General features: G+C 36.2%; 1 protein-coding gene across 20 annotated transcripts in view; it reads right to left on the bottom strand.

The window, feature by feature from the left end:
* The window catches only part of RIMBP2 (RIMS binding protein 2), a 216,113-nt gene that overhangs the window by 83,148 nt on the left and 118,564 nt on the right, over window positions 1–14,401 (bottom strand). For all 20 annotated transcript variants that reach the window (XM_072415730.1, XM_072415735.1, XM_072415739.1 and 17 more), the window contains exon 7: window positions 11,486–11,575. In XM_072415730.1, the coding sequence (XP_072271831.1) occupies window positions 11,486–11,575 (90 nt within the window). The remainder of the gene's footprint in view (window positions 1–11,485; window positions 11,576–14,401) is intronic.

Below are 14,401 nucleotides of genomic sequence, written 5' to 3'. Positions count from 1 at the left end.
AAGCAGAAACAGCGATGTTTGATATTTTGTATAGACATTAACAAGATTGCTGTTGGATATAGTGCATGAATGGTCAACCAATTTCATTTAATAAACCGGGTAAACATTCTTATGCCCCAACAACTGATGAAGACAAAAATCATAATACACAATGTGAGGAATAATGGAACATTATTTCTTTTAGGCAGGAAGCTGCCTAAAATGAAACCACCAGCTGTCCCTACACAGATTGGCTGCATAATTTTACAAGGTAAAAATACTTTTTAAAAAAAAATATTATTCTACTATTACGTGTTTATAAATTCTTTATGTGAAGACATTGACTTTGATTTGCTCTTTGCTCTTTTTTAACAAAAGGCAAGCCGACTCCTAACCTAGTGTTAATGAGCATTGGTATTTACTAATTTGCACAAAATTTTGCAATAATTGTGAATTATATCTTTTTTGCAGCAAGATTAGCTATTAGCGAAGTAATAAATCCTCCAAAATGTCAGATATATTAGAGAGTTATCAACATTAGAAAGCAGTAACATGGAATTTTCATTCCTTTAGAAAATTTGATAAATGCTGGGAAGCTCGGTTGAAATATTATCCATATTGAAACATTTTAGTACGAAAATAGTTTACCTTGTTAATTTTAGATTGAATTGCTTAAGTTTAAAAATGCCGATTGAAGATAAATGCACAGGTTCGAAAAGATATTTCCAAATTACATGATACAGTGTATAAAACAAAACTATTTCTATTAGTCAATTTTAGATGGAACTTGAAGCAAACAATAATACCATACTGAAATCTCACAGCTGAGCCCCACATTTACACGTCAGCTCCCCTGCATGCTGAAGTCGGCCGAGTTGAAGGAATTGTAATAACAACTAGATGTGATTTAAAATTGATACCAGAGCAAAACATATAACAGCTTCACTGCCATGACTACCAATCTGTTCCCCACCACTGATTCTAACAGAGAGTGTTGCTAAAAACACAAGCGTCAGATTCTCTCTCCTCTCTCCTGAGGAAGCGGATATTGCCATGAAACGCGTAGAGAATTAACCCGGAATGTATCCCTCACAGGGACACTCTGAAAGGAGAGATTATTATGTGTAATAATAATGTTTTTTTTATAATATAGGTTGTTATTATTGGCCTAAAAATTCCCGCTACAAAAATTGATGTTCCTCACCTTCATTTGCCAACTAATAGCAAATAATTTTTAGGAAAAAATTTTAAGAGGTATATCTGAAAATGAAGAAGCATTAATGCAGTGTTTCTCGACCTGTTTAACATGAGGAACCCTAAAATAACATTAGATCAGTGTTTTTCGACCATTTTAATGTGTGAAACTCTTTCAGGGAATCCCCTTATAATTACTATACCCACAACTCACAGTACATTAGCTTGGTGGTCAGTGAGAAGATTGCTTCTTACATTGATGTCCAGTGGAAAGAATGTCACCTTGGACCCTGGTTTTGGTATTGGAAGTGGACTATTCATTTTTTTGCCCAGCTGGTTTGGTGAGTGTTTTCCCAAAAATAAAGTTCCACTTTCAAATATTTTTGTGATTAAGCGGGGCTTCATTGCTGAAAGGGACAGGCCATATCCATTCTGCAATAAACATTCCTACCTGCCTGACTGCCATCCTCTTCTGTCCCAAATCTCTTAGCTGCACATGCACAACTTCAGTTTCGCTATAAGAAGGGAAAGTGGCACACCGGTTTTATTTTTTCCAATCTTCCTATGGACTTACAATTTTGTTTGGAAGAACAATGAGGCACATATGAGCCTTTCACTATTGGTGCTATAATAATATATTTACTGTATATATATATATATATATATATATATATATATATAAAAATATATATAAATATTATATATATATTTTTGTCCTCATTTGTTTTTGATACTTGATACTATTTAAGACTTCACACTTTTATTCACAAAAACACTAACAAACAAAGAAAAAACAGTTTTCCCTCACAGGGGATCCAAGTCATCACAACATTACATGCACAAACACAAAATTTAGCCTCCTGGATCTGGTCTAACAGAACTGTGGGAGACCTACTCCCAGCTCACAGACTACACATGATCTATTCTCCTGAACCATCTGGCCCGAGGCTCCAACTCCAAAGCCCAAAAAATAATCCAAGAGGATCAATGTACATACAATGCTGGTAATTCTCTTTAGCAAAGCCCTGTCAAAAGTGCAACACCACCCTACACTTTTACAATAAAATTGACAGAATGAAATGAATGAATGTCAATAAATATCTGTTTTAGCTGGGTTTTAGCTGGAATGTTGGATTTACTCTCAATGGCATTTAATAGGAAAGCTTCCAGAGCTACCTAATGATTCCAAATTCTGAATCCTGCACTAACAAAAGTTTGCATATGTAAAATAAATTTTGAACTTAAGGCTAAACACAGGTAAAAACCCTTAAAAGGTAGTGTTTTTACCTGCTAAAAATGCATCATTCATCTCTATATGGTCTACAGATTTACATAGATCTGCCAGAGAGAGCACATACTGGTGGCCTTCTATGGTTTGTTTGTTTTTTGTTAGTGCTATGTCTGCACTGGATGGATTAAATGCTCATTTGATGTTATTTATAATAAATGCATTATTGGTAAATTTGTATATATTCGTTTGCATATTTTCCTGGAGTTTACTTTTAAAGTGTATGATAAAACCAAACCTTCTTGAAAACCATGTAGGAGAGATAAAAGCCCTTGTCAAGTTTTTTTTTTTGCTGTCTCATTGAACATAACCTGTCCTTTAAAAGAAATAGCTGACTTGTAGGTTTGAAATGTGGGGAGCATGAATGCACAACCACTTTAAAGCACTACAAAGCAGCTGCAAAGGATATATATTTTATAGAGGAGAAGGCCATGTACAAATAAAATTGTGAAAAATACAGAGAATTATGGATTTGAAAAACTAAAAAAACAAATGATAAGACTAGATGACATTTTGACATGTTCATCTAACATAACATTAAAAGAAAATCTATATATTGGTATATGTATATAAGTATATACACCTTCAGTATTTGTTATAATCAGATTTATAATATGGTATCTCAGAATGCATAAGTAAAAGAATGAAACATACTGGATTTCCAAATGTATCCTCACATGTTATTACAGTGTAATAGAAGCAGGATCAGGGAGTGGGCATCATGCAGCCGCTGAAATGTTCCTGTCAGCTTATCTAAAACTGTTAAAGCATGAGTGTAGAAACAGCACTCATTCCAACGGAGGTCCTGTCACAACTAATATCTATACAACACCCAGTTATTACAGCTCCCCCTGCTCTTGGTAGCCGCAAGTAATATTTGACTCTATTCATGGAATGCCATTACAGTATGCACTGGGTATGCACATGTCAGAGTTGATATTTTCAATCAGAAATGTCCTTTTTCTTAGGAATAAGAGGGTATGTAACATCTAGAAACCAGCATTATTAAACATTTTCAAACTAATGGTTCAATTCAAAAATAGAAAAATACAACACTTTTGCCATCGGCAAAAAAAGCAGACTGTTGGAAAAATTAGAGAAAAAAATAGATATGGCAAAAGCCTTTGTTTGATGCATGGACAGGTGCAGAGAAACACTAAAATCATCTAGCATGGTAAATCCATGTTAAAGGGTACATATGTTTTATATGCTCTAAATTTCTGCTTTTTATCCACAGTATTAACCTAAATTTACAAAAGTACATTTTGACAAAACTGAGGGGGAAAACTATATCAAGTGAACAGAAGTCTGATTCACTCTGCAATTCTTTGATTTTTCTGATATGGGAAAAAAGTAAACTTTGTAAACTGGATTCGCCTGGGTCCTTCTCCACCCTTTGTTTGTCATTTCCAACCCCTATTAATTTTACAGTGATGTTATATGTTGGTGCATTATATAAATTAATAATAATACATTTTTATTATAAGTTAAACCGAATTCTTATCACTAAGGGGTATTTTTATAAATTATTCCCCTGTCAAATTGTCTGTATTTTCACTCACAGCCTTTCAAATCCCTATGCATTGCTCATTTTAATACATAATAAATCTTCTTTTGCCACCTGGTGGCCAATTACCTAGAGAGCAGTGCAACCACAATAGCAGATGTTGTAGCTTCTAATACAGCAATCACCAACCGGTGGTCCGCAGTTCTGGCCAGTGCACAACCCACCCACTCTCCCATCGCAGGCTCAGGCCTGCAATGGGAGAGTGGGCAGGCTCTGGCATCATGACATCAATAAAGAGGAAGTTTCTTCCCCTTTGAGTGACACCCGGCTCCCCGCACATGTGCGGTCCCGAGCTGGTAGATTTAGTGGTCCGCCGGGCCGAAAAGGTTGGCGACCACTGTTGTAATGCAGTGTTTCTCAACCAATGTTTGGTGGAACCCTATGGTTGCTAGGGGTTCCTTAAGCAATGAGCAACTTGTGCCTCCATCTGTAAGGCTGACATTTTTTCCATTGGACAGCAATGTAAGAGGGATTCCTCCCACTGACCACCATGCTAATGTACTGTGAGTTGTAGATATAGTAATTAAAGGAGGGGTTCCCTGAAAGACTTTCCAAGGGTCCCCATGTTAAAATGGTTGGAAAACATTGATCTAATGAATAAAGAGACACATTTAGAACTAATTGAAAGGGAATTTAATTATAAATAAACCCACACTGTTCTTTGTACTGGAATCTGAAAGCGAGAAGTGGAATAAATGAACAGCTTGATAAGAGGTTTAGTGTTGTATAACACTATCTGTAGGTTAATAGCATATTTAACAAAACTAAATACATACCTGTTTGAGATTTTACAGATGGAAGCTTCTACTACAGTTTTGGATACTTACAGCCAAGAATACTTAAACAAGCGTTTTCCTTAACTCCTTAACACTGATGGAAGCTGCCCAAACAGTGGATGGTAATATTACAAGATACTTCAAAGTTTTATTTACTGCTTGTAGCCTCACAATACTCAGATGGGGATTTCCTTTTACTGCTCACTGACAGTAGTTCATTACGGTGAGGTAAAATTGTGAGTTTTGCTGCTCTGGCAGTCATAGAAATAACAACAATAAATAAAAAATGAATTTGTGTTACGTCCCAGAAAAAAGGGAAGGTTTACAAGTTTGTTCAGATGTGCTTTGATATAGTGAGAAATGCATATTATTTTTGTAAAAATATAAAAAATGCACACCAATACCTTATTTATACTGTATATTTTTTAGCTATTAGGTGGAGCTGCTGTCTACTTTTTCCAACCTGTACTTTATTTTACACTGGTGTAATCAAAGAATAGCAGACAGCATAATTTACCTGACTAAAAACCTTTTCTGTTCTCCATCCCCATTTAGTTCCACTTAGTTACTAGGACCTGACTTCCTCAGGCTTCATGGGTAAGATCCAGCAACATTCAAATCAGATGAGGTGCTCCTAATGGCCCCCGGGAGTTTCATGGAACAGTGTAATGGTAGATAGCAGGGATTAGCCATAGCTTAGCCTGAGGTATTAGCTTATCTGGCTAATACACAGTTGTATAGAGCTGTAACCTGTCTAAAGGTTCAGTTAATACATTTAGTCTTCACACCAAGTGGGCAGAACCCAGGTTGGTTTGGATAGTTCTATTAACGCAGACTATTAATTGTGTACACTCTTGTTTGCATAATACCATTTTCTTGCTGGCTGCATCAGACATATAGGCAGAAGTTGGAACTTGAGTAGCACAACTTGGACTCAAGTCTAACTTAACCACCTGGGCGTTACACTGAGGTCTAGATTTCTGTTCCAAAAGCGGTACACTGTTTTTCATGAAATTTTTTTTTTTAAATTGTAGACCTGTAACTTACAGAAATATGTCCGAACAAGGGTTCTAGTAGATATCATGAATATAAAAAATGTTTGAAACACACAATCATGTAAAAAATGTTTGAATTTACCAGTTATATACTTTGTATTTTTTTTATATTATTTTGTATTGGATTGGATACAGGAGTTTGTATTCAATCCAATACAAAATGAGAGTTTGAAATTACCAATGACATACTTTGTATTTATTTTGAATTATTTTGTATTGGATTGGATACAGGAGTTTGTATTCAATCCAATACAAAATGTGTTTGAATGACTTTCAATTTGAATTTCCCGCACATGCGCCGACGTCATCGCCGAGGGACACATACACACTACGGACGGAGAAGAAGCCGTCCTGCATCTTCTTCTCGGAGAAGGCACCCGACGCTGAAGATCGACTCTGGAGGACGACGCTGGAACACGACGCTGGATGATCGCAGCGGGACCAGGTAAGTGATCGATAAACCCGAACTTTTCCAAAAAGTTCGGGTTTATCGATAATTGTAATTTTTTTTAACCTGAACCAAGGTCGGGTTTAGCGGTAGGGTGGTTAAATCACCAAATGAACAACTTGCAATTCGACTTGGGGGTTTTCCCCAGTGACTCGCAACTCGACTCACGACTTGCTTTCTCTGCTGACAGCTAAAGGGGGAAGGACAGAAGGCAGTGAGGCTTCTGTTACACAGCCCCTCCCCACTTAAGCTGTCAGAGGAGAAAACATAGAATGCAAGAAAGATGGGGAGAAAGGCAGTGAATTTTCTGTAACATAACACTGCCTTTCTCCCCGTCTCCTCTGACAGCTGAAGTGGGTGGGGAGGAAGGCTGTGTAACAAAAGCCTCACCGCCTTACTCCCTTCCCTCTTCAGCTGTCAAAAGAGAAAGCTGTGGACTTAGAATGCGATCCTGTGCTCAAGAACTGGATCAAAGCTCTGTTTCTATAAGGGTGACACCTAATCCAACCTCTGCATATGGGTTGATTTACTGAAGCAGTAGTGAATTGTTTACTAATTACATTTGCAGAGAATTCTTATCAAGGTTAGTGAACACAATAAAGCTTAGTGAAAATGTACTTTGCAAGGAATATACAAGCATGTGCAAGGAACATAAAAAAAAAAGATTTTTGTTTGTACAGGACTGGATAATTAAAGTCAGTATAGCTTTACCTCAAAATGTACTGGTAATTTTCACTTTAAAAAAGTAAATTATAGTTTACATTTTTTATTAACACTTTTTCTGTTAATAGTTTAGGTAATATTGATTTGTGCATACATTTTATAATGAATTACTGTTTTTTAAAACCTAGGCCAGTAAATATGAACTTTTCTATCCTCATATAAAATGAAAATAAAATAAATAAGTTATTTTCAAATAAAATGTATGTCTTTTTCTTTCAATTTTTGTATCTTAGTTAAATACGTTTTGCCGGTGTTGCTCATGGTACAATACCAGTAGCTGTAGCTTAGTTATATATAAAGATGAAGGATTATAATCAAGAAAGTAGCAGAGGATGAGAGAAGTAAAAGTAAAGCATGCTAAAAACAGAAGAAGATTATGTTTAAGCTGATATGAAACAACTTCAAACCCATTTTCACCTAGGAAGTGTCTGGTCTGCCAGCTTTAGATCATAGTAATCTCTGCAGTAAAAAGGAAAAGTATGAGCACTGCAGAGTATAAAGTAGATGATTTATATTCTGTTCTCACTCAGGAAACACAAATGTACACCAAGCAATGTACTGTATGAAAGATGGCTTTTGAAAAGTACTAAAGCAGTGGTGCCCTTTGTTTGAGGGAACAAGTGATAACTTGTGATATTCAGATACATTGTCATTTCACCTAAATAACTTGTACATTTACACAGGTTTTCTGTGGTGATGGAAAAGTGTTTTTGGCGTTTTGTTGCTGCAGTACAAATAATTGTTTATATTGTCTGCATTTTGTTAAACATTTACAACCAGTGGGGTGATTTATTAACCACAGCTCACAGAATGAGGAACAGTGTTCAGTTTTCTGATATTGTGTTATCTTAATTCATAAATTCACCCTGTCTCTTGAACTGATGTTCTATAATAAACTACGTCTAATTCTTATATATGCCCTATTTTATACCAGTGGGCATATAATCCTAAAAGGGCAACAAAAACATTAGAAACTCTCACATAAGATGCATAACTATGTTTTTATAGCAGTCAGTAGAACCCCTTATAAGTTATACTCATTCAACACTTTGTTGATGATATACAATACTCTTAAGCTACGTACACACTTCCAATTATTATCGTTGGTAAACGAACGACGAACGATCCTGCACGATATCTGCGAACGATCGTATAGCACCGATCCTGTACATACAGATAACGACACGATCGTTCACAGATATTGTACACACGATAGATGCGATCGTTTGAACGATACAGGAAGTGACGTGCACCACAGGAAGTGAGCGAACGTTCGTTCACCACGCATGCTCAGACCATGGACGATCAATGAACGACCGTACACACGATAGATGGTCAACGATCGTCGTCCAATCCGATCCGCCGGTCCGGTCGTTCATTTCCACGACTATCCTCGTTCGTCGGCGTCGTTGGTTACTTTTTTTACGAAGGATTTTTGCCCAATCGATCGTTCGTCGTTCGTTCGTCGTTCATTTCCAACGATAAAAATTGGAAGTGTGTACGCAGCTTTAGTACTATTATTTGTTTAAGGTTAAAGGGGTACCATACTTAAATATTGAATTAATATCTTGTTTTAGATTTTTGTGTATACTTAAGTTTCTTTTTTTGTAAACAAAACCAATTTTAAAGTATAAAGTTCAAAGTTTAAACTTTTGTTTTAATTTTTAATTTTAATTATTAATTTAGGAAAGGGATACACCATTTAGATTTGTATTGCTAGAAAAATTATAAAGTATGAAAAAAAAAAAACATTCATTAGCTATATACAGCCACACATATATTTAAACATTTATGCAAAAACCTAAAAAGGGCCCATTGTGTAAAACGTCCTTTATTATTATATCAATAGTCCTTTAAATCCTTAAAAACAGATAGGGAGTATATAACAAAAAATATGTCACTGTGTGCCATGGACACCTCTCCAAGAACTTTTACACTATTGTTGCATTATAAAGAATGCTAAAGAAAAATTAAACTTCATGGGGCCAGGCCAGAACTATTGTGGTGATATCGTGCTGCTATGGTCCCTAAGCAGGCAGTGGGTGCCTTTAGACTCACTCCAGCAGATGTAAAGTTTATAACATTTGTACGTGGCAATGTAAAATGACTCTACCACTGCCAAACAGCACAATAAGTCAAAAATGACCTATTTTATATTATGTCTGTGCTGTGCAGGCACATCACACTACCATTTGTGCCACCATTCTGAAAACCCCCTTGTACTGTCACTCACTGAACTGTTTTATGATTTCTTCAAGATCCCTTTTGCATCTTCTAATGTTTGTTGTATGAAATTACTTTTTCACAGAAGAGGACTGTCTACATGTGTGCAAAGAAAAGTACAACTGAAGTTCAGCTTTAGGTTCCTGTAGCTGCTCCTGATATGTTTTATCCCTGTTCTATGGTATCTGTATCTATCTGTGACATCTCCAGAACTGGACACAGTGGGCCTAATGTATTAAAGCTCTCCAAGGCTGCAGAGGATACACCTTCATCAGTGAACTTGGGTGATCCAGCACACCTGGAATAGATCTGGCCCAGGACCAGAAACATTTGCTAAAAAATAGCAAATTACTTTTAAGAAATCCATTCCAGGTTTTTGAATCACCTGGGTTCACTAATGAAAGTGTATCCTCTCCAACCTTGGAGAGCTTTAATAAATCAGGCCCATTATTTTAAATTACACATAACAAAGGATCTGTATATGGGAATCAGGGCCTTTTGCATTGTGCTAATAATCCCTCCACTGTGCTGATACTCCTAAGAACTCTATTTTTTGTTCATTTTGCAATCCCTTAGAAATAATCACCCCCATATGTTTTTCTCTCTATACCCCCAATATTACCCCTATCAGAGGATTACTCCTCTGCATTCTTCCTTTCCTCCATGTTACAAACACCTCTAGGAATATAAATCCTACTGCATCATCCGCAAAAAAGACAAGCCTTGCTTACCAAACATTCAATGATATAAAAGAAATAAAACAGGACCAAGTACAGAGCCTTGTGGTTTGTATAGTTTTGGTAAAATTTAAAGGAAATTGTACAAAGGTTGTACAGTCTGGTTGTAATGTGCATGGTGAGCTTTAGAAAGTTTGATTACCATTGGATCAGTACAGCTTGCATATGTCTTGTTGGAATTAAATCTAGTTTTAAGAAAAGGAGGTCATCAATAATGTATTATATATGAATGAACAGTATTGCCATTTAAATCCATTCCTCTATTCAAACAACTCAACACCTCTGTGAATAGCTTTTTCAGCAAGATAAAACCTCATGCCACAGCGCTGAAAAAGTTCTGAAACTGTTCCAGCAACTAACAGAAAATTCCGCCTATTGCAGCAGGATCCCCTAGGCAGAGAACAATCCAACCAAGCATCTGTATAAGGTGGAACACGCTAGACAGAGCTGACATCAACTACTAGCTAATTTGAATTAACAAGAGGACACATTGGAATTGCCACGAGCCAGCATTATCTATGTTATGCTACAGAAAAAGTCCTGAAAGTCTGTCTGGACAAAACGTTCTAGTTCTCATATCATTACATTCCAATATTTAGGAAGTAAACCCATTCAGCCCTTTTTCAGTATGTATGTTTGCTGGTTCATAAATTCACTGGCTTTTTATAAATCTAAGGGATATATTTCCACCAACAACCCCTCCTTCTCTACAGCTCTAACTTCTCTTGTTTGGCTTTATTCTGATAAATAGTGTTATTCTGCACCTGCTGGAATCTCAATTTATCCCAGCTACCTGGGGATCTCAATCCATCTTTATGTCACCTAATTAAGGTGACAGAGAAGCTCCAAACCAAAGCACACATTCAACAATAAACATTCTTATCAGTGAAAATTTTAAAGCAAAAGCCTGACTCTTTGCATCTTTGTTAACTTATAGTGAATCTTTATCAAAGAAAGAAGGAAATAAAAAAGAAAGCATATAACAGGCCAACTTTATAGCCCCCTGAAGATGTATGCATATATGCTCTGTACTGTGGCAAAACACTTGAAAACTTAGTTTAGCTAGCAAAGGATGCTTTGTTAAGATAAGAAACTGGAGTGTTTAAGGTCAATTGGACCACTGCTCTGACCATCCTTTACAGAAAAGGCAGCTGCAAGTCTCTGGAAAGCAGGCACAGCAAAGCAGCAGCTTTCACATGAATTAAGTACCTATCTTTTTTATTCTGAAGAAAAGGATTTCGATTGTCATACAGGGTAAAATGTATTTGTATGGGTTTATTTGCTGTAAAAAAAACTGCTTATGATTTTTTTTTAGTTTGAAGCCAGTACATACAAACCTATGGGAAGTCCACCCCAAGAGATTGAATAGGCAAAGTTATTAACATTCTAGATCATGGAAATAATTAAATGAATTCAGATTCCTTGTCTCCAATTTAAGATGCATCAAGGATATGTCAACATAAAATCTGTATACCATTATCAAAGTGATAATTACCTGGTCATACTGCAAGGCCCTGTGGGATAGGCTGGCATATTGAAGGCTTAGGCGACTCTTGTCTTGTACAGCATCTTTTAATTCATCTTCCTACAAAAAAGCAAATCAGGAAAGCATTGACAAAAATGTTTTTTTAATAAAATCATTATTATTATTATATGTAGAATCTGCAATGTGAAAATAATAATGTATACGGTAAGCAAGGCTGGAAAATACCAGAGTCATCAGATTCAACTTTTGCTGTTCTAATGCTTTAAATTTCAGCAATTTTGCCTATCTTGGGTAAATAGGAAAAGTAAAACCAGCAATTTTCTATTTTTTCCAATATTTATCTGAAGAGAAATCACACACAATGTAAATCAATTATAAGCATTAGCCCAGGTATCCTAAAAATCAAATCAGACAACTACCTGTAGTGAAATAATTCCTTTATATAATCAATAAATGTTCAATCAAAGACAAAACTTTTGTTGAATAAATTACCGTAGTCAATATCTAGATAAAATAATAATCCGATTATTGCAACCAGTAATTTATTGGACTAAATAAAATATATTGTATATCAAATGAACAATATACAGTATTTGTTGAACATACATTTCTTGTACCATTTGGAACAGGAAAGTTTGTTTTGACACAGAGAATGGTGGATGCAGTTGAATGTATGTAGGCAAACAAGAGTTTACTTAATAGAGGATTAGTGTGAGGATAAGGGTAATAAACAGATAGTCAGTGTGCATGTATGCATATACACCTGACCCCTTCACAATGTACATTACATACACCTGACCCCTGCACAATGTATATTACATACACCTGACCCCTGCACAATGTGCATTACATACACCTGACCCCTGCACAATGTACATTACATACACCTGACCCCTGCACAATGTGCATTACATACACCTGACCCCTGCACAATGTGCATTACATACACCTGACCCCTGCACAATGTACATTACATACACCTGACCCCTGCATAATGTACATTACATACACCTTACCCCTGCACAATGTACATTACATACATCAGGTCATGTACTGTATGTTAAATGCGACTGACCTCATTGTGCATTACATTATTGTTTATTGTACATTACATATTTGTGTTTTATTTACCCATGACCCACACCCACCATTCTCTGCAGCATTGCACACATGCTGCACCATTTTTCCTTAAAGTGCACCTGGCTGCCCCTGGTCTTTCAAAATTCTAAAGCCAATCCTAACTTTTTATCTTCCCTTCCCAGTAAAGAATGGAAAAGTAACAGGGTTTATCTACTGTCTATAAAGCAAATACTTTGGCCTTGATTTATTTAAGCTTTCCAAGACTGGAGAGGATATACTTTTATCAGTGAACCTGTGTAAATCAGGATTTCTTAAATGTCATTTGCTATTTGTTAGCAAATGTTTTCAATCCTGGACCAGATCCATTCCAGGTTTGCTGGATCACCTAGCTTTACTGATTAAAGTGTATCCTCTCCAGCCTTGAATAGCTTTAATAAACCAGGTCCAATAAGTCAATTGAGAATCATTTAAGTAAAGATACGTTAATGCATAAATATTTAATTCTACTACTTAAACGTATTTAAGAGTATTTAGAAGCAGATGCACATATTTGTGAAACCAATTTAATTACCAAGCTAACTTACTCATAATCCCATAGAAATCCTACAGTAAATAATTAGAGCCTTGCAACCAAAATGTTATCACTAACCTAACAGGAACAAAACCTAATGGAGTAGCTGTCTCCCTGCAGGTTACCAAATAGACTACATCTCCATTAGGTTTGATTGAAATCTGCCATACATGAGAATATGCTATAACTTACCATCTTTTTTGCATAGACCACAGGTATGAGATTGATAAGCAACAGGGAATCAAAGTGTATCTAAAGCCAAATGCAAAAGTGTAATTTATTGTAATTTATCAGTGCTTAAATTTTGTGGCAGCATTAATATTTTATTTTATTTTAGCGATAGTGCCATGAACATACTCCCTGTCCTAGGGTCACTACACTCTCCCAATGTACTGCATGCATGGAGTAATTGTCAAAGCTAAGCACACAAAGCTCAAACACTTAGTCAAAGCATGTGAGTTTTTACTGCATTAGCCTGTTTCTCTTCCCCTTATGATATGGCTCCCTTTTTTAGGCAGATCACCCTCCGGACACCCAGAGGGCTGAGGCGTATGCACCAGCCTTCTCAGTGCCGGAGCTGGAGGCAGAGTGACGCCATAGGGAATGCCTAATGATGGAAGGTGCACTCCCATCAACAGGACGCAGCAGCCTTTATTTGGCCCGCTTCCCTAAACACACAGCCTCCCAGGCTGTTTTAATATACACACGCGGCTAAATGTTCTAGCTCTCATCATCCAGACTCACTTGAAAGGTAGGACCTCACCAAACCTCAATCCCCAACACTACTTATATCATTATTCATAGTATTCGTTATTTACTACTCTAATTTATATCCACAGAATTTACCTATATTGGATTCTCCTGCTATTTGCAACAACATTGGCATTACCTGGGCTCAGGTAGTTGTCCCATTTTATTTCTCCTATTGTTATTTGACATACGTATAATATTTACCCTTTCACTGTTGATACATAGGAAATAATTTTATAATACCCATAATTATTTTATGTACATTTTTCCTTATATATTAGTTACTATACAATACTTTATTCTCGCAAACTTATGTTTCTCATTACATATATCATATATTTTCAGGGATTGGAAGGGTAAGCCCTGTCCTTACTTTTATTACATAAAAGCAGTTTAGGATGAAATTGCCAGTCTCTACTGGGGCTAACCTGCCCCTTAATACACAGACCTTCCAGTCTATTAGATACTTTTAAACGTCCTCTACCGATGGTACGTACTTTCTTAATATTGAACTATTGACTCCC

The sequence above is a fragment of the Pyxicephalus adspersus genome, chromosome 6 (genome assembly GCF_032062135.1).
Source record: "Pyxicephalus adspersus chromosome 6, UCB_Pads_2.0, whole genome shotgun sequence".
Taxonomy (NCBI): Eukaryota; Metazoa; Chordata; class Amphibia; order Anura; family Pyxicephalidae; genus Pyxicephalus; species Pyxicephalus adspersus.
The sequence above is the reverse complement of the archived record's forward strand: the minus strand, read 5'-3'. Positions and strand labels throughout refer to the sequence as shown.